At 36.4% G+C, this 22,763-nt stretch overlaps 1 protein-coding gene across 2 annotated transcripts in view; it reads right to left on the bottom strand.

Moving 5' to 3' along the window:
• LOC102022890 (chromosome unknown open reading frame, human C2orf76) overlaps positions 1 to 22,763 on the bottom strand; it is a gene marked incomplete in the record, with an annotated part of 58,424 nt that overhangs the window by 9,032 nt on the left and 26,629 nt on the right. For both annotated transcript variants that reach the window (XM_013521084.1, XM_013521083.1), the window contains 4 exon segments: positions 5,994 to 6,031; positions 9,743 to 9,793; positions 20,816 to 20,960; positions 22,370 to 22,439. In XM_013521084.1, the coding sequence (XP_013376538.1) occupies positions 5,994 to 6,031; positions 9,743 to 9,793; positions 20,816 to 20,948 (222 nt within the window).

Genomic DNA, 22,763 nt, shown 5'->3' with positions numbered 1-22,763 from the left:
GTCATCACCATCTTCTCATTTCGTCAGCTCAAGAGCCTAGGAAGAAAGGGAAACATGACGGCAGAGGCCCAGTGTACGTGGCTACTCAGCAATGGAAGTGAAGTCGGGCTCTGGCCAGTCAGACTTCTGAGAGAAGTAACTTTACCTCAAATGGCCTAAAGTCTACAGATACAGTGGTACCTTGGTTCACGAACTTAATTCTCCACAATTCTGGTTACAAACTAAATTGGACAAGAACCAACTCATTCAGTGGCTAGGCTCAATGTTGGTCTTATGGGAAATCTGATTCGGTTCCCATCCAATTCAGTTTGCAACCAGACTCGTGGAAAGAATTAAGTTCATGAACAAAGGTACCTTAGCCAAATTATAAAACCCTTACCCAAGTGAGCAAGGATTTGGTCCCATGTCATATTAACTGTAATATTTTTCTATGCAATGTGGAGTGGACAAAGATGAATTTGCTCTGTAACAACATTTACAAAGCTAGTTAGAAATCATAAACATAGGAGAAAATCGTGAGTTGGTATCAGCCTTGAACAGCACATAGAGGGGATTACCAGTTGAGCACACAGTTATCACTTGCCAACTAGAATGCAGCTGTTCAGCCATGTATTCTATTTCTAGAATATGGCCAAGATAGAGGCAACACAAAGGCCTCTCAGCTGCCAAAATAAAAGCCCTAGAGCCAGCATCTATGTTTTATGGTTCATGGACTTCATTCACTAGCGAGCACAGGGACTTCAACTCCACAGTACAAGCCTTTATTTTAAAAAATCATTTTTACTTACATGTACTAGTTTGATTCCCAGTATGGCCAAAAGAAAAAGTTACTTAGAATAGGTAATACAAAATTCTTTAAGCACATATGGGTAAGTGTGAAAAAATGAAATCTCCTCTCAATTCCTATCCACCAGACACCTGTATCTCCTCCAGAGAACTTAAACTAATTCCTGGGCACCCTTCTCGAATTTGCTCTGAATGTATAATGCATAAATAGCCTACTAAATGCTGTGTTCTAACACTTTGTTTTCTCTTAAAACCAGCTTAAAATCATTCTGCATCAAAAAGAGCCATTTCATAACTTAATCAAGTTTGCAGCATATTTCAGTGAAGGGACACACACACATACACACAGAGTTCATATCTATGGACATTTTTGCTTCTAACATCTTTCTCTATAAATAATCCTGCAAATGAATATCTTTATGCATATTTTAAATTGCATATGTTCAATTTTATCTCTAAGATGAATTCCTAGAATTGCTGGGTCACAGAATCACGTGTAACTTTAATTTTAGCAGATGCTGCCGAATAACTCTCCAGAGAAGCCACACCAACTTACACTAATGCTACCAAGCACTGAGAGTACCTGCATCCCCATCCATTTGCCAACAGTATCACCCAAACTTTCTGATCTTTGCCAGTCTGATATATGTAGGTTAAGTGGTCTTAATTTGTATTTGAGTAAAGCTGTTCGTAATTTGTTTGCTTTGCACTTTTGTTTTTTCTTTTCTGTAACACTAAGGACCAAACTCAGAGTCTTTGCATGCTAAACACAAACTCTATCCTGAGCTACAATTACTTTTATATACTGAGGAAACTCTTTTCTAGAAGTTAGAAAAATTTCCCCCACCTTTCATTTGTTCCTTGACTTTTCTTATAGTTTCTTTTCTTTTCTTTTGCGGTACTGTGGGTTGAATCCAGTACCTTTCCACTGAGATACACTCCCAGCGCTTTTTTTTAAACTTTTTTATTTTGTGACAGGGTCTCATTGAGCCAAACTTGGCAATACTCCTGCCCTAGCCTCCCAGAAGGCTAGGATTACAAGCATGTGCCACCACCACACTTTGCATAGCACTGCTTTAAAGAAAAAAAGGTCCCAAATTAATTTTGATTGAATAAGTTAATGAAGTAAAATGTATGATTCCATGTTTTTCCAGTTTTCTATCACAATTACGCTGTCTCTAGTCTGAGATTGTTTTTTAAATTCCACATTTTCTTCAAATGTTTTTAAGAATTCACTTTTAAATGTTTAATTGTGGAGAATGTCAAACTTTTACATACAAAAGAATAACGGAATGAGTCTTTTCACTCCATACCCATCACCCAACTTGAACAAATTATTAATTTAGACTCAATGTGTTTCTCCTCTTTCCTCATCTGTGGTTTTAAATTTTATGTTTGTGTCATTAACCCGGCAGGGATTTTTTGTGGCATAAAGGAAAAGATACAGATTCAACATGTCTAACCAGATGTTTCAGTACCATTTATTGAATCCTCCATCTTTTCCCCATAGCTTTGAAATGCCATATTTACTAAATACTAAATTTACATAAATATATTTGGGTCTATTTCTAGACTTTTAAGTTGGTCTGACTGAACTACCAGTTCATGTTTGAGTGCCACATCATTTTAATTACTATGGCTTTGCACCATGTCTTCACATTATATTAGACAAGGTCACTCTCATGTATTTTTTAGAATTCTCCTATTCTTATTTACATTTGATTATTTTTTATTAGTACATTCTTGTGGTCTACAATGTTTACATTCTTTGTGGAGAGTTGGTGTATGTACATAATACATCTTAATTCCTTTTAATTTATCAATTTAATAATCAGTTTCTTTATTTTATATATATAAAACTGTATATAAAATGTATATATAAATTATATATATAATATATATAAACTATATAAAAATGTGTATATATATATACACACACACACACACACACAAAACTATTTATAGTATTTTATTGGGGTGGCCTTAAATTTATAAGCTAACTAGGGGAGAAGTGATATCTTCAAGCTATTTCATGTTCCTATTAAAAATATTCTAGGGGCTGGGGATTTAGCTCAGCGGCAAAGCGCCTGCCTGGCAAGTGCAAGGTCGTGAGTTCGGTTCCTGGTACTGGAGAAAAACCAAAAAAAATAAAAAATAAAAAATAAAAATATTCTAAACACCAGGCATGGCGGTACACACTTGTAATTCCAGCACTCAGGAGACAGAGACAGAAGAATCACAAGTTTAAGCCCAGCCTGACAACATAGCAAGACTCCATGTTTTAAAAAAAAGGCAAAACATCATAAGCATTTCTGTATAAGTTTTATTTTGGCTTCCTCATATAGTGTTCTAATTTGTTAAAGTGAGGTAGACTTTAACATAACAGAATGCATAGATCTTAAGAGAAGCTCACTTCATGAATCTAGACAATAAGTGTTTATATTCATCTTTTCAAGAGTGTTTGTGGCAAGGGTTGAGAAGGACACCCTTCTGTTCTTAAAATTTCATTCTGGGTTCAGAGGCAGCTTAGTGGTAGAGAATTTGGTTAGCATGCACAAGGCTCTCTGTTTGATACCAGCACAAGATAAATTTTTTAAAAAAACTAAAATAAAAATAAAATTTTCTTATTAAAGACCTTCCATATTTCTTACAAAGTTTATTCCATGATATAATTTCTTCCTTTCATATAATTTTAACAAGCATAGCTATCTTGTTTCCAAACACACAAAATACAGGATAGAATAAAGTTTTTACTTAAAATCTTTTCAATAGAAATTATTCTGACTATAAGCCACCTACTGATTATAATCCATAATAAACACATACACATTTTCTTGATAACCTCAGCACAGTCATATTATGATAATTATTTACACTCTACTATGGATTCGTTGTCTCAACATTTAGCTCACAGTCCAAAGAGGAGGCTGTGGTGTGCAGGTATCCAGGCAGCCTTCTTATCATAGTGATGGGAAAACATTTCTGAGAACACCTGGTAATTGCAATTATGAAAGTCTCTGGACCCCAAAACTCAGGGAAATAAAAGAAATGCCTTTTTTAAGTGAGTTCATTAACATACAAGGGTTACTTGGAAGTCTCTCCGTTGGCTAATGAAAGAGTAAAGTTCTAGCTGGGCTAGAAAACTGACCCACCTGGCTGGAAAGCTATAATCCACACAGGATGAAACAGAAGATTAAGGGGCAGTACATTCCTGGAAACCTGCAGAATCATCCTCAAGGGTATAAAGTCTGTGTGTAACTAGAGTTCTTACTGTGGATTTATAAGTCCAGAGTCCAGGAAAATTCTAAGTAACTTAATTTGTTTTGTAAATCCCTCCATAAATAAATGCATTGTTCAACTTGAAAAATAAGCCCTAAGTTTACAACTACAATTGGCCTTCTGAACACAAGGGTTGGGCCTCTATAGATTCATCCAACTGCAGATTGAAAACATGGTCAGGCCTATGATGCTCATGTCTGCACTAAATATGTACACTTTTTCCCTTGACATTATTCCCTAAACAATACAGTATAACATCTATCCACATAGCATTTATATTTTATTAGGTGTTAGAAGTAATCTAGAGATAATTTAAAGCACACAGGAGGGCGTGTGTAGGTTATACATGAATACTATGCCACTTTATTTAAGGGATCTGACATCTGTGGATTTGGGTCCTAGAATCTATCCCAAGAGACACCTGTATATAACACACCACAGTAGAATATGTGTCTCAGATATCAGTAACATTCTAGGATTTCTCTCCTCTAAACTACAGCCGGAGAACTTCCTGATTTTTTACAAGTCATGGCACTGGTTATTCGAACATGATGAATGAGTTCTTCATTCCAGTAAAAGGAGAGATTACTAATTAGTCCGTTCAGGAAACACAAGCTATGAACAAGCAAAACAAGGTGAAAATGCAACACTGAAAGGAGACTGACATGATATACTTTGCTCTGCAACTTTTCCAAAAAGCATACTGTTTCATTCTAACTTTATTTAAATTTTATAATATATCCATAGATAGTTTTTCCCTGTAAAATGGAACTACACTTCCTCTTCTCTATATGTTAGGAACCAAGATGAAAATGCTCCTGGACTGGAGAACAGAAAACAGATGAGATCTATGGCCAGATACAGTGACAGAACATTCTAGTACCTATAAAATGGGTAAATGCCACACTTCAGCCCCAGACACATGTGAACACATTTTGAGGTATTTGACAATGGATGTAGAGACAAAGAAAAAGAAAAAAGAAAAACCCACAAAACTACCAATGCACTTTGCCATCTTCTTTGTGATCTGTGGTATAGATTCATCTGAAAGCTGACTGAATTCATGGAGCACATATAGGACTAAAGAAGAGAATGGAACAAAACGATTTCATAAATAAATACTTTGTTCAAAAATGTTATGGAATAACTATGACCCAGGCATTGCACTAAGTTTTAGAGATGCAAGAGGATGAACAATAAGATATAGTTCCTTTTCCTCCTTTAATTTCTAAAATAAAAAAAAAAGATATAGTTCCTTGCCTTTGAGCAGTTCATACAGTAGAGTAAAATGACTGCTTTAATGAGAAGTCTATAGAAGGTCACTGATTTGAGAAAAAAAGACCACTCTGTCAGTAATAAGAAGCAAGCTTTGGATTGTAACTTCACAAAGACATTACTCTAAAAAGGTAAGAAAAGAGAAATGTAAATACATGACACACACATAAACAATCACTCTTACCAGGGAAGGCAAGACAACTTTAGAATCCCAGAGTATGGCTTATGGAGAATAAGCCACCGTTCTCGGCCTTCTATAGCCAGTGTTGAGACAAGCAAATTAGGGATTGCTTTTGGCCCTTCTGGTGCAGAATTAAGACAGTCAAAAAGACCAGACTGCCAGATAATAAGTGGGTCCTTTTCTATGTAACCTGAATTTGATTACTGAGTTATATACTTATTTTTATATAAATATGTGCTAGATAAAGAACACATGGTACACGTTTTGTTTTAATTAACACTTTTTAAAAAAGGATCTACTACTAAAGGGCATATATGACTTAGCTTTTACTTTTCTTTAGCAGGGAAGGAAGGCTATAGAAAGGAGATCTACAAAATTAAAAATCCAATTATAGTGGAGAAGATTTGAGTCCTCTCACCAATTTAACTACTGATTATTGCTCTGTGTAAGATACTGTACTTGTGAAACATACCTTTGATTTATGTGCTTGATGAATAATCTTTAGTTTATCTGAAAGAAAAAAAAATCAAGTTGTTTCTTTATACATATTACTTTAAAGCTTCTTTTCAAAATATTATTCAGATGAAGGGCACCCATGACACTGGGAAATTTAAGTACTTACCTCATGACCATGCTCTCTTAACATCTGCTATATGGTAAATAAAAATTTACTTTTTCAAATCATTAAAGATAAAGGTACAGGGCACTAGAGATGTAGCTCAGTAGTAGAGCAATGTCCCTGGCTTATGTGAGGCCATGAGCTCAATCCCCAGAACCAAACACACACACACACACACACACACACACACACACACACACACAAATACAAAGTTACTTTAAAGCCTTGACCTTTTACACATGACAACTGTGTTTTTGTCATAACCTGAAGTCAACTCAGAACATTTTACCTCAGAGTAGAAGACAAGTGCTGGGTTTGGTGGCACGTGCCTATAATCCCAACATTCTGGAAGGCTGGAGCAGGAGAATCATGAGTTCAAGTCCAGCTTGGACAACTTAAGTGACTTAGTGAGACGCTGTCTCAAAATAAAAAATTTTAAAATGGCTATGGATGTAGCTCAGTACAAAGGCCCTAAATTCATCCCCAGTACCACAGACATAAAAAGGATAGAAAGCAAATGAGTCAAACTACTCCACTTTGTTTTCTAGAATCACTAAAAGCTAAGATTTGTAAATATTGTAAAAAATTATGTACATATGTATACATAACAAATGTAATCTTAAATTAAGATAGACATTAACAAAAGCAGTTTAAAAACATTTATGAAAGCGCTCAAGATTGATACAGTGACAAGAGGTCAAACAATCATACTGAGAAAGTGTTATCACTCTCAGGACACAATTATCTAGGATCAATAGTATTTGCAGCAAGGCTGCTAACGCCAGAGGATGTTAGTATCTGCTTCCTGGTTTTCAAAAACTGCAGAGGCTTACACCATCTGATCTGCATTGTTCAAACCCGGCTTCACTCCTTAGTGTGTTTATGCCCAAGTCAGTACTATGCTTTTGCAATAAGGAAATTCTCCACACTCGGGTAAAACTCTAACTCTGTAATAGTCAGCCCTTAATGAGACAGTAGATATAGTCATTCAGTAGGTTTAAATTCCAAAAGTTTCTAATTCTCCACTCAGTTCTAATTAACCACATGATGATTGTATTGTGATGAAATGTACATCTGAATATACTCTCAACTTAAACTAAAATTTATTTTTATCACACTGTACCAAGGAATTCCAACAGTGATCTGAAAAGAAAGGATCTAATTCAAAAACAGGCCTCTATTTAACTATACTGTCACACTACTGAACAATAGGGTACCTATCATCAGGCTAGAACTCCCACTCTGAATTACCCATATTTTAAATAGTCAACATTCAACTATTGCAATTTTTTTCTACTGCAATTTTTAACACAAGGCCAACATCCTAGGACTGTAACTCTATATTCTTAAGAGGTAAAATAAATTTAACCTAAGGAAAATATGCACATTAGGAATTTAAATGTGTCACAGCTTCTAAATATACACTTAATGGACATAAGAAAATAGGCAAATGCGACTTTTACTTTACCTATTATTTAATGTTACTTATACTTTTTCTTACTATAAATACACATTAGTTTATTACTTGAGCCAAGTTAGAGAACCCAACAGTAATTTTTTTAATAAAAGAAGCTTCAAGTCTATTAAAATCAACTTGTAAAACTGTAGTTTGACCTTATAAATATTAACAATATTCTATATGTTTTGATAATAAACCCTTAAATTAGAAATAACTTTGCTCATACAGGTTCAATAAACCCACAATAAGAAGGCTACATTTTTTTCAACAGAAAAGAAATGTTTGAATAGAAAATTTCCCTAGAGTTTTCTCCCTAACGGAAACTGGAAAGATCTAAGAAGAGAGTAAGAGAGGAAAAACGACAAATTAGCAAAGTGTTTCTATCAAATAATCTCCTTCATTTGTTTGACATCTTTTAAAAAAACATTCTAAAAACAGTATCGATAGGCATTCTTCCTTGCAATGCAAATTCCTTGAGAAAAAGCACAGTACAAACAATAGTATTTTACATTTACAGGACAGTCAACATGTTGGCACATGAAATTGTTTAATTTCATACAGCCCTATGAAACAGACAGGGATCAGCAGCAATACAAAGTACGTCAATCAACATAACATGAGCCTGCATGCACAACATTTATGCATGTAAAAATAAATAAGACTTTAAAAACAAATAACATCGAGTGGTTCATCAATAATAGCTTTAGATGCCAATTAACAGTGAGGAGGGGCTCTGAGAAATCTCAGACATAGGGTGGCGCAGGGAACCAGCCCGTTGCCCAGGGGCAGGGAGACAGTAACCAGCAAAACTGCAATCTGACTCTGCACCCTTTCCAATTCCCAACATCCACTGCAGTGTTCAGCCCCCAAAGGCCATGAGGTGATCTGAGGTGACAGTGACAGGTGTAAAAGTAACATTCCAACCTTCCCTGTTCAACACAAAGCAGTGGATTGTTAAAGAGCCAAACTGAAACAAAGGACTACTTGAAGTCTATCAAAACTCTAGTGGTTCCACAATTTCTCCCCTAACAAATGTATTCATCCTTTCTGCCAATTCATCTGAATATTCAGAAATTCTAGGGTGAAAGGATGTACCATTATCTATCACGATGATGCTTAGTGACTCAGGTATTCTGATGCTTTCATTATTTTAAAATTTACCTTCTGAAATAACTTACATGAAACACAAGTTTGCATACAGACATACAACATGCGAAAGAGAAACCATATGCAACTATTCTAATTTGAAATGGCATCTGTAGGTTGATTCAAGTTTAAGGTTATATTTCAAAGCATTACACTTCAAAAGCCATGAAAGCCACAAGTGAGAAGTTTCATATTTACCTTAATCATCCTTTTTATTCCTTTCTCTTATTCAATATTGAGTATGTAAATTCTTTAGGTCTGATAAATCAAAGCACTTTCCACTCAGTGCCTTCAACTTCTGCTTGACTACCCCTTCTGACCTCATAATTAGTCTCTGGATATTAAAATGCAGGCACATGGAGGAGATTGTGATTTCAAAGGATTGTAGGTCACAAGTTGCCCTACTGAATGGGAACAGACTGAAAAGCCACTCTGAAAAATTATCTAAGATAATAAAAAATGTATACTTTATAATGTCTGCTCCAATTAACAGAAATATTTATTAGATGCATTATAGCTTTCAAGTCAAGTCTCAAACTCAAGTTGGCTGAGTGGCATTATGATGAGGTTAGTTACTGTGTCATCTTTATATTGGATAACAACACCCAGCCTTTGGCTTTATTACTACATTTTAAATTTGTCAATTATGATAAATAAAACTCCATGTTAGGCTCAAGCTATTGGCATTTAAAATATTAAATCTCATCTTTTAATTCTCTGCCCTTAATTACTTTCCCTTCTCTGGTTACCTGTAAAGAAACAATTTTTTTTTAAATTTTGCCAAATGTGCAATTCCTCACAAACATGTCACTTTCTTACACAACTACAGTTGACTTTAATAATATACTAGGATTCTTATATTCCTAAATAAACTTCTAAATTGGTTTTTATTTAAATTAACTTTTTAAAACTAAATTTGAATTTATCAACAAAAAAAACAAATATAATGCAAAATTATACTAATATTCATTTTGAAAGAGCAGGAAAAATTGCTTACCATACTTATAATTTCTGAATGGTGGTGGCAGGCTGGTCCTCAGAGGGACATCTACAAGAGAAATATTATTTTTATTATAAAATATTCCAATAAAAAGCAAAGTCTTTTGGTTTTATTCTTCTATAACCATATACTAAGTTATATTTTAAAAACCAGATAAAACACAAAATGAAGCCAACATGGCATCAAAACTAAGAGTCATCAGAAACAATGAACCCACCAATAAGATAAGACGCTAGGCTTTTATTAACTGAACTAAGAACTCAGTAACACTATTCAAAGAACTAGAAGTTTATTAAATACACCAGTAATTACCTACACTTGAAATCTGTAAGTTGTATGTGAGAGATATTATTCATTTCCTTTATAGTTTTTATGTGTGTTAAATTTCACATAAATTTATGTGAAAATAAATAGAAACCAAACCTGTGGCCATTAATAGAAACCAAAGAGCTAGAATAATCATATTATTCTTATCAAAATTCAGATAACCTACAAAATAAATTCTCTAACTCAGCAAAGAAAACAATAATTTTTGTAAAACATATTCCAAGTACTAGTAGCAATTTTAATGAACAACAGCTGACTATACAACTTCTGCAGAGGACAATCTCATAAAATATATCAAAATAATATGTGCATGTGCTCCTTGACCTAGCCATTCCATTTCAGGAATTTAGCAGAGATAACAGCCAAAGAAATGTTGACAAAAAGAATAAAACTGAAGGCATCATACTTGCTGACTTCAAAATAAATCACAAGGGGCTGGGGATTTAGCTCAGCGGCACAGCGCTTGCCTGGCAAGCACAAGGTCATGAGTTCAATTCCCGGTACCAGAAAAAAAAACAAAAACAAAAACAAAAAACCAACAAAAAATAAATCACAAAACTACAGTAATCTAAACAGTATGGTAATGGCATTAAAAACAGAAGCCTATACCCAAGGAACAAAATAAAAAGCATAGAAATAAATTCACACACAACCAGCTGATTTTTAATACCCAGAACATATTTGGGGGAAACCTACTCCTCAATGAATGGTGCTAAGAACAAGTGGATAGCTATATGCAGAAGATAGTTAAATACAAAACAAAAACATTCTGAAATGACTTTCAGTCAAACATTCACACGTGGCCAGACAGATAACAATGTTACCAAAACCAAGCCCATCTGCTCCCAACAGCATAGGCCAATTGCGTAACCTGTATCAAAATTACACATGCATATACTCCTTGACCTAGCCATGCCACCACTGCTGTCCAATTAAGTAGAGACAAAGTATTAAGAAAGAAAGACAACTTTATTTGGAAAGGAAGTTATTTTGAATTGCAAGCCACAATCACCATGAGAGGTAGCTGCCTTCCACTGGTGATACCCAGACCTCTAGAGGTTTCTAGGACTCAAGCATTTCTTGTTAGTACAGATGGTAACTTAAGCAATATATCCACAGATCACATGCTTTCTATGACCTGAGTGCAAGGATGAGGGTTGCTTATAGGTTCTGTTTGTGTCCACTCTGTTTTGTGACTGAGCTGTTAAGTTTTGGCAAGCCTCTGTCTTCTCTGGCTGACACACTTTTCCAACACTGAGGTAATGCTGCTCCAACGGCAGCTAAGGAAAGTAGGTCAGCAAGGAGGAGTTGTGAGACCTGAGAATATGTACCTCACTGGGCACTGCCCTCCAGTGGTCCTCACTGATCATGGTGCTACAGCCATGTGGGCCCTGGGAGCCACACCTAAATATTTCAATGGAAATGATAGAAGTCTGGGGCTTAGGTGAAAATCCCCCATGTTTAAAACATCGTAGGTCCAAGGAAACCTCTCTGGAGGTGTCGGCTACACACCAACCTAAATCTCTGGCTTAGGCTTCCTGGAGCATATACACTCATTTTAGCCAGCCTCTTTCTCAATCACAAACCAAAGAGAAGAAGTATTTAAATATCCAAAAGGAGAATTAAATCCACTGAATGCACCGCCATTGAGGCTTCCAGATTAGACAATGAAAACCCCTGAGGCAGAGGGTGAGGCGAGGAACAGATGGTTCCAGGAGGCTACAACCATATCATGTAGAGACTTCAGAGAGAAGAGGCCATGCCTGAGACATGCGGGGGCACATTTTCTCTTTCCCCTTTCAGGTCAGCACCAGTGTCACGTCCACAAAGAGGAACTGCTGACCATGCTGCCTGCAGGAGGGGTCTCCTCTGATACTACTACCTACGTGACATTTGACAGGTATAGTTTTGCCTGTTTTCCTATTGTTGTCTCTCTATTCTCAACTGATAGGTTCTTCAAGTGAAGATACTGTGGGCTACCTGCTGAAAACCTAGGACAGTGTCCAGCACAGAACAGATTAACAAAGACTGGTCCCATGAAGGCGCAGGCCATAGCCTGTTTTCTTCATTATGCTGTCAGTGCCTAAAATAGTATCTGGTACATGGTATGCACCTAAAACTACTCAGGAATGAATAAATATAATTTAATCCCTTCAACTGGTAGTTGGGAGCAATGAGCCCCAAGGAAGCTGCCCTAGTTACTCTTCTCATTGCTGAGACAAAATACCTGACACCCAAAGTTAAATGAGTAAAGGTTTATTTAGCTCACAGTTTGTAGAGGTTTCAGTCCATAATCAGCTGGTTCCAAGGCAGGCTGGCATGGCAGAAAAGCATCACAGAGGAGACAGTTCATGGCAGGCAGAAGATGGCAAAGCAAACAAGGGACAACCATAGCTCTTTCTATCTCTTATATCTTATCCAGGCTACTCAGGGTGGGCAGCACTCACAGCCTTAATCTAGTGCCCTTGATCCTAGTACTGCACTATGAATCAATCCCAGCATCACACATGCTAGATCCAGCCACCTCTGAAAAAGCCCCACCTATCACTGCATGAGGCTTTCAGGGGACATCTAGACACAAACCATAACAGAGGTCATTGGTCAGCCAAAGGTGTCTAGGCCTGGAACAGAGACAGGTGAACCTGGAGCATCCTAGAGTGTGTGTGCACACATAAACACACACACACGTGCACGCGTGCGCACACACACACACACACACACACACACACACGCCAATGAGGCCAAGTGAGAGAGTAGTCATTGTTGAAAGCTAGAACAATTTGAACAAACTAATAAAAAGATAGATAAAATCTCCCAAGCAGAAGATCTCTACAAAAATAATACAAACATCTCATCCCTAAAGGGGAGTATAACTCCACATTGTTTAACTGTGGACTATGTACATGACCCACTTCTGAAGGGGAGAATATGAAGGAGGGACTTTACAGTGAAAAGACGTAACTCTGCTCTAGCCAAGCAATCAAGGTCAGTATCAACCACCATGAATCATGCAGGAAGTATGAACTGTTGCTACCACATGATGTGACTAAAGTGACACTTTATCTTCCTGATCTTTCTCTCAAAATTCCATAACCCCACCTAATTATGAGAAAAACATCAGACAAATTCCAGTAGAGGGGTATCCTATACTATACCTGACAACTACTTCTCAAAACTGTCAAGAAAAGAAAGGGAAGGGGAAGGGAGGGGAGGGAAAGGAAGGGAAAGGAAGGGAAAGGAAGGGAAAGAAAAGAAAGGAAAGAAAAAAGGAAAGACTCAGCAACTGTCACAGACAAGAGGAGTCTAATTATGTGTAACAACCAATGTAATGTGGGATCCTAGATGGGATACTGGAACAAAAAAAAGGACATTAGGTAAAAACTAGTAAAATCTGAATAAACTATGGAATAGACTTTAGTTGATGATAATTTATCAATATTGGCTCATTAATTATAATACAAGTAGCATACAAATATACAATATTAATAATGGAGGACAGTGAGAAACACTGGATATGAAGGAATATATAAAGACAAAAATAAAATTTTAGAATAGCTAGAATTCTCATTTTCCCCTGATAGAACAAACTGCTTTACAAAGTAAAACACCCAAGAATAAGAGGCAATGAAGAAGGAACTCTGAGCTGGAAGACTAGGAAAAGCCTCCACAGTGCTCTTTTTTCCCATACAAAATATAATTTTCACTCAGAAATAAGATTTGAAATTTTATGAATCTTTCCAAATAAAAGAATAATTAAAATGTCTAAAATTATCTAGATAATTAGCTTGTATACTATTCTGAATCTAGAAAAATAGTTATCTATACAAGGTAATATATGGTACCTGTAATCAAAATATCTGATTACCATCTATTCTTTATTTGTCAACAATAGGTTTATTATATTTATTATACTTATAAATATATCCTTGTACATATTTATAAACATACACATTTATATGCATGATATTCTAGTACAATGATTCTCAGTGAGGAGTATATCAAATTTAACCAAAGCTTCTGGACTATGAAAATACAGACAATTATGGGAGGTAACTAGATTAAGCCACAGATGGCAGAAAGTAACTGTTATAAGAACAAATCAGAAACGCCTTAATAAGGCCTTAAAATAACCCCAAAAGATTACTCATTACTCTAAAGAGTTTTGATTTAGACAAAATTCACTATGTCACAATGTCAAACCAGCCTTCTACCTTTCAGTATTTAACACATTAGAGCAGATGAATAATGTTATAGGCAGTCAGACAGGGCTCAGCCCACGAAGAAGCCAGTATGGAAGACAAGATACCCTATGACTCTGGGAGAGACAGGCACTTCCACTGTGGGCCAGACCTCAAGACAAAAGATTACACAAATGCACCCACAGACCTCCCTAGGGATGGACATCAGGGGGTGATATTCTAAATAGGTAGCAATCTTTTTGAAAAAGCCACAAAGAGTCACTAAACCAACCCCCTACATGAAAAGCCCTTGTTCTATATTCATGCCCACTTGCCACGTGACTCGCTTCCCCATTCGATCCCGATTTAATCAATTTTACTTGTAACCTTATTGGTTGGCCATAGTATTGTCCCACCTCATGCTCACCTTGCAATTTCCTATTTTTACCCCACCTTGGACCCGCCTCACCTCTTGGTTTTGCTCTATAAAAGCCCTAGGAAAGCCAGGGTCCTTGGCAACCCAGTCAGGTCCCCTTCTGTCCCTCTCTCGGACAGAAGCTTTTTTTCCCTCAATAAATATATTCTGCTCTTAAAAAAATAAATAAATAAATAAATTAAAAGGCTCTTTTTTTTCCTCAAGGCTCTTTTGACACTAAGTGAATCCACTTATTTCAGAGGTCCTACTTAAGCAAGTGAGGAACAAGAGAATAAACAAGCAATTAGATGTAGTACTTAAGAGACCTATTTTATTTACTTTCTATCTTCTTGATAATATCAATATATATTATTAACAGGCTTAGAAAAGTTGTGTATATATGGGTATTCTGTTACATCTTTATGGAAAATTCTTAGATCACCAAGGTAAAAAATGAATATTTTAAGGCTTTTGAGATTTATCAGCAAGCTATGTCTTATACTATCTGTCAAGATGTCCATCAACAAATTAATGTATAAAGAAAATGTAATTTTATTCAGCCATAAAAAATAATGGATTCTTGTCATTTGTAGGAAAATGGATGGATCCTGAGACTACAATAAATTGGATATAGAAAGCTAAATATTACAGCTTCACTTATATGAGAAATTCAATTATAAACAAAGAGTAAAATAAAGGCAGACTTTTTGGAGGAGAGAAAGGATATGGGGGAATGGAGAGGAAAGGGGTGGAAGGAGAATGAAAACAATCAAGATATGTTACATATAGTACTAACTCCCCAAAATGAATATAAATATCATGTATTGCAAAATATGCCAATAATAAAACAAAGGGAAATAATATTGACATTTCACCTTCATTCTGCTAGATTCAGAATATTTTTTCAGATTAAAATAACATATACATACAAAGAGTACATATCTTAGAGTTGAACTGCCTGGGTTGATTTGAAGCTATACTTTTTATTAGCCATGTAACTTCTGACAAATTTCTTAAATTCTCTGTTTCTTAGTTTCTTTACCTGTAGAACAGATAATAATAGTTCCTACTTTAAAGGGATAGTGTTACCAGGTATGGTGGTGCACGCCTGTAATCCCAGCAGTTGGGAGGCTGAGGCAGGAGGAATCATTGAGAGTTTGAGACCAGCCTGGGTTACAAAGTGAGCTCAAGGCCAGCCTGAACTGCATAGTGAGATTGAACTGCATAGTTATCTCAAAATAACAAAAAGAATTTTAAAAAAGGGATAGGGTGAAGATGAAATGAGATAACTTACATAAAATTCTTCATGTAATACCTTTATTAGTTAACATTATTAGTATTTCAGAAAATTCCCTGCTGTCAAACTGTTTGACCTTTGTAATGCCCATAATTCATAAAATGCAAACACACAGCCCACCAAGGCTGTTTCAGAATTCCACAGAACCTCCAGTCAGATGACAGAGGCAAGCTTTGGCACAGGACCTGCAGTTCAAAAAAGTCTCCATCCCCCAAATTCATCTCTTATGGTCAGTAAAACACACTTCCCCACCTGTACAACTGAAACATGCCTGCCATGGTTATGTCACAGGTGAACACCTAGGCAGCCCCACTATCTGCCTGTGATGGCTTCCCCACTATTGCTGGGAAGGCATTCTGATAATAGGGATAAAAAGAACATAGTAAGCCTGGAGAGACTGCTCCCGGCCTAGGGAGCAGCTTGAAAATTATGGTTTTTCCCCTAAGGACTTCAAGAGGAACCTGTTCTGCTTGTACCAAGAACATCACAGTACTTGCTATATTAACACCAAGAAAGAGTGTGACCCTTATACACACACAATTTTTTTACTGTAGGAACTTACTTTCAGTTCAAAACCTGAATTTGCTTTGGGTGATAACCTCTCAAAAGCAGGACATTCTGCAACGGAAACTGTGGGAGACCAGAACATGCCACCCCAACACATACTTCTTTGTCATAAGGATCATGCTGAGATTAAAAACAGAGGCACAAAAGCTCTCAATTCTCCCTCTATTTGCCTAAAAGCTGGGCGAAGTTTATGCCCCCTCTCGTCTGTATCTAGGAGAACAAAGTTTGACCACTGAAAACGACTCTGACCCCTACCCACCTGTAGATAACAGCAGATGCATTTACACTAGAGAGCTTCACTAGCTAGCTTTCTATTCCCTTCCCATAAGTTGCCACCCCTAAAGACTCAAAAATCCTTTGCCTTTGCTTTGCCATTTCTCTAAAAATCTACTGCACCTGTGAAGAGGCTATATAAGCTGGAATTCAAAGCCTTCTTTTTTGAGAATTAATCCCAGGGGATCTCCCATACATACATGGAATATACTTGTTAATTAACTGTTTGCTTTTCTCTTGTTAATCTATCTTTTGTAATTGAGGTCCCTTACAATAAGAACTCATGAGAGTTTAGAAAAATATTATATTTTCCCTACATTACCTCTTAGTACTGTTTTCCTCTGACAGTTAAGAACATGGCAATAAAAATGTACGCACTATATGTAACCCAGTAGTTCCTTTATGAATAATTCTTTCCTTTTTATGAAATCCTTTAAATAATCACTACTAAGTAGACTTGCCACAGAACCCAATCTGTTTACTCACTGCTCAAAAAGGAATCCAGTGAATTGAAGAAAAGTTGTTGGGGCAAAGAAAAAGATTTATCCAAGATGCTAGCAAAATGAGATGCTGGCAGGCCAGCACCCAAAAAACTTATTTTAACTAGATTAAGTTTCAAGCTCCTTTTACCCTTAGGCAGAGGGACAGAGGTGTCTTAGGATAGGAGAAGACTGATGGTTGGAGTCTTCTCAGCACCTCTCCAGCAGTCAGAAAACGACACCACGAAATGTGGCGGTTGTGATGCCCTATAAATGTTGACAATATCTCAGTTTCTACCTTGGTCTCTTCAACTTTAAAGGTGTGGTGAGATTACTACTAGTATATTTAGGGCAAATCAATCTTCACTACTAATTCCAGACAAACATTCCTAAGTAACTACATGTTTACATGCAGGGCTGAAAAGAAAGCATCTGACCCCAAGGTCAAGGTATCAAAGGAGACAGAGACATGAAGAAAGATATGCAAAGCTTTGAAGAAAGAGATTCAAAGCTTTGTCACTCATCAGACACCTACAGAGGCCTCCGTGAAATCCTCAGGGAATACTACTGCCAAGTGCCATCCAATGGAAAGACTCATTCATGAAAACATTACAATGTGTCCCCATTTGCTTATTTACCAGATCTGAAATCATGTGACTTCTGGCTCACAAAGTCAAAATAATCATGAGAGGTAAACACTTTGAATGGATTCAGGACGTTGCCCACTACAGGGCAGCTAAAGATACTCACAAAAGAAGACTTCCAACATTGTTTCACGAAGTGGCAAGAACGATGGGGTAAGTATGTTTGAAGTGAGGGTATGTTGAGGGGGACTAATGAGAATGTGTCTTTTAGTGCAACATTGCTTTAAAAATCTAAACATTCACTGTATTTTTAATCACACCACATGTTTAGGTTTTCCCTTGGTTACAGACTGACCAATCTTTTTTTTTGGGTTTTTTGTTTTTTTTTTTTTTTTTTTCCCCAGTACCAGGAATCAAACTCACGACATCGCGCTTGCCAGGAAGGCGCTGTGCCGCTGAGCTAATTCCCCAGCCCCTAGTCTGACCAATCTTAGTCTTTTTCACAGATCTATATACACTGCCTACTCCTTACTCAAATAATACAAAATAGCAAAACCACTCAAAATTAGAAAGGTTACAAAGGTTAGGAAGGGAATTAGAAAGGTTAGGAAGAAAAGTTTTTTTACAAAGTAAAACAGGAAGTAAAATGTTGAGAATTCACTATTTTTTTAAAAAGCTAGCTAGGGCTAGGATTGTAGCTCAGTGAAGGAGCACTTGCCTCAAATGTAAGGCCCTTAGTTCAATCTCCAGTAAAACAAAATAAATAAATACAAATACAAAGCAAGCTATACACACTTACATTGCACACACTGGAACCAGAATCTTGATTTTTCAAATACTATTCTCCAATAACAGAATTAGACCTCTCAGAGAAATGGCTGATCTCAGGCCTCTGGCAGAGAAAAGACATGATAAGTCTGGAATATCTTGTTATACCCAAAAGGAAGGAAGTGCTCAGAATAATCGGAACATATTAAAATGACACAGAAAAGAGGCTCCTAGTATTATAGAGACTATAATCCTTTAAATAAAGAATAGATGAGCCTATAGTGATATAAACAAGTCATTAAGTAAATGAGGGAGTGTAGAAAGTTCTTTCTTACTGCAGAAAGCTAACTAATAAAGAAAGATGATAGAATTAGAAAAATCACCATTTATCAATCATCATCATCACTACCTCAGGCAAGAATCAGCAAACAACACTAATCTTGTGCCTAAAGGTTTGAGAAGTAACAGCAGATTTATGTAGTCTCAGGCTAGATCCCTGCAAGATACTTTTCAGTTATAACGAAAACTTGTCAAACACCAACTTAACCAACTGCTGTGTCACCACCAAAATGGGTCTCATGCTGGTGTGATGCACTGAGAAGACACCAGCATCACTTGATGATTTTTCCTGCCAAAAGGCAGAACTGAAGTCTGAACTATGAGAAAACACCAGACAAACCCAACACAGGAGCATTCCAAAAAATAGCCTGGTCTATGTAAATTTGGCAAGGTGATAAAACACAACAAAAGCTACAGAAGTAGTCCAGATGAAAGGAACTAACTACAACATAGGACCTTAGATTTTCTTTTATAATGAAGACCTTACTGGGACAATTAAAATCCCAATGAGGTCTGTAGAGAAGATAACAGGATTGTTACAATGTCAAGTTCCTGAGCTTGATCATTATACTTCATTATGTAAGAGAAAGTAAATTCCTTATTGTTAGGAAATACACACTGAAATATTGAGGGTTAAGAGGGAATAATATCAGTAATATACTTCTAAATTGTCCAGGAAGAAAAACTAAATAAGGGCTGGAAGTGGTGAGGAAAGTGAGGGAGAGAAAAAGGAAAGAGGAAAGAGAAGGATTAAAAACCAAGGAGGCCATATGCTGATATTGGGGGAATTTGTATAAAAATATCTAGAGATATTATTCTTACAACTCTTCTAGAAGTCTGAAATTATAACAAAGTAAAAAAAAATTAAGTCAGACTAAAGTGATACATTTGTCAACCCATGGGACCATAAACTGGGATATGTACATTGCACTGTACATAAATTACACTTCAATTAAAGTAATAAAAGCTATGCTGGATGTTTTATCAAATGCTAATGATTATCTGCTTTTCAATATAATAAATGTTTTTGAGCATTGGAGAAATGATAGTTTATTCTACAACTTGCTTTTTATCAAATGCTAATACTGACACTTCGATAATGAAAAACAGAGGTGAGAAACCCTTTGAGCACCTATTTAAGTGAAGATTAATTTCTTGCCAACTCCAACTGTAAAGTGATAAACTAGCACTGCTAGAATGGTTGCCATTTCTCTGACCTTGATGACCCAGCCCCTCTCCGGATTTCCCCACTCTGCTCCCTTCCTGCCATGTTCCCATAGATCCCCTCTGCCTCGCTAAGTAACACAATCAGCTATAATGCACTCCTTTGTTAATTAACCTCCAAAGACATAAAAGTAAAGTAAACTTTGGTCTTAATTATTTTTTTAGTCAAATATGATAGCAACTCTCCCTGGTGAAGATGCACACACTACTCACTGAGCAAGTTTGGCAAGCTGACAGGGCCAGACTAGCAGTCAGTCTAGCACTTAGCCTAGACTCCAGGTTAATACCTTCCAAAGTACTTTTATTGTTGCATTTGCACATGCACACAAGTGTGTGTGTGTGTGTGTGTGTGTGTGTGTGTGTGTGGTAGTGGGGACTGAACCAGGGCCTTCACACTGAGCTACATCCTCAGTGCTTCCTTTGGTTTTTGAGTCAACCCTCACAAAGTCACTAAGTTGCCCAAGCTGTACTCAAACTTGGGATCCTCCTACCTCAGCCCTCTAGAACACTGTGATTATAGGCCTAAATCACCATGCCTAGCTTTTTCGAAAGATTAATATCATAGCCAACTTTTTTTTTCAAAATACTAATAAAAGAAAATGATCCTAACATCCCATACCTTGCTTTAGAAATGCTATAAATTCCTTTACAGTTTGGTCCAAATTAACTCCATGATACACTACAGGTTTGAAATTGCGGTGTTCAAATGAACGAATGAGGCGAATTGTAATGGTCACTTCTTCAGCAGCCATGTGAAGAATCTCCTGTGGCAAAAGATGTAAGAACAAATGGAATCAATGCACAATCATTAATAAGTGACTACTCAGCAGTCCCATTATCAGCTCTCAAGCACCTCACCAATTTCTTCCACACTCTATGGTTACTGATGAAGTTCCCAAACAGAGGCCAAATTCCAGGGTATTCAGAAGGGTCCCAAGGTCATGCCCATGCAACCACTGTGATCCCAGAGAGTTCCGTCACTGTCACAGATGTTTTGGCCTGTAGAAAACTGACAAAGCACAGAAGAGACAGGCTTGTGCACGCATATGTATACAGACAGAGAAGACTAGACCAGCCAAACACAGATAAATGGCAGACACAGGATGGCTCTGGATTTTCCATACCACTGGGCTCCTGCTTGGCCTTGAGATGAAAGCAAACTCATATCAGAATCAACTATCAATAGGTAACATTTCAGTCTCACACATGCTGCTGGATGTCAGTACTGATTTACATATCTATCATGTATTATCCATTTTTTACATTACTGAAGCTGAATATATATATATATATCTCTTCCAAAAACTAAGTACCAGGCCTATATGTCAGGTGTTAATATTATCTCACTTAATTCTCTCATCAAACCATGAAGGATTATGCCTATTTCAAAGATAAAGAAATAGAGAGATTACATAAATTGCCCAAGGTCGTGAGGTTGGTAAATAATAGAGCCAAGATTTAAGCATCAATTTAATTCCACGTTTTCTAAAATACTATCAGAAAATTGCCAAAAAGTATAACTTAAAAAAGTCTGCGTATGTGCCAATGTTTTAAAGATACAAATATTATATAGTGCTATCTAGTAATAGCTATATCTTGCTACTTCCAACGTAGCATCTCACTATCAACTGTAATATACAATAAAAGTATGGATACTAAAATTTAAAAATATAGAAGTTCTTTATATAAAATGATATAATATTTGCATATAACCTAAGCATATCCTTCTGTATACATTAAATCATCTCTAGATTGTTTATAATACTTAGTGCAATGTAAGTGATATGTAGTTAATTGTTATAATGTATCATTTAGGGAATAATGACATGAAAAAAAAGTCTACAGGTCAGTACAGATGCAATTTTTTCCCCATATTCTTGGTCTGCAATTGGTTGAATCCACAGAGGAAGAACACATGGACAAGGAGGGCTGGCAGTATTAGCAAACAATCACCTGTAATACTAATAAACATAAGACATGCAACCTCATTACTAATTGTGATTCAAAATAATAATGAGATTTGTTACTTACAAAATAACACAATGAGGTCTGACAATATCTAGTATTCTCAAGAGTACAGAACAATGAGAGATTAGATTCTCAGTGGCATCCCAATGGATAACACTCTTGGTGACAATTTGGTAATGTTTAGCAAAGCTGAAAATATGCATACCTTTTAATCCTGCAATTTCATTCTTTGGCAGGCATCTTGTGGAATCTCTTAACATACGTGCACAGGAGAACTGTAAAAGAATAGCAGAATGGTTTGTTAACTACCATCCATCAATAGGAGAATGAATAAACAATTAATTTGTTGTATGCCATACTCATATAACAAATTATTACAAGCATTAAAAAGGAACAGACTAGAACTACACACATCAATACGGGCAAATCTCAAAAATATTATGCTGAGTGAGAAAAAGCACATTGCAGAGTAAACTATAATCTCTACAAAGCTCAAAAACATTTGTTATATTGAAAAGCAGATAATTAACTACTAGTTCTGAGACAGAGGAAGAATTATGCATTTGGGAAGGGGTACACACAAGCTTCTGTTATTTGGT

The sequence above is a fragment of the Chinchilla lanigera genome, unplaced genomic scaffold (assembly GCF_000276665.1).
Source record: "Chinchilla lanigera isolate Chin_1 unplaced genomic scaffold, ChiLan1.0 scaffold00058, whole genome shotgun sequence".
Taxonomy (NCBI): Eukaryota; Metazoa; Chordata; class Mammalia; order Rodentia; family Chinchillidae; genus Chinchilla; species Chinchilla lanigera.
This window is presented reverse-complemented; position numbering and strand designations above follow the sequence as displayed.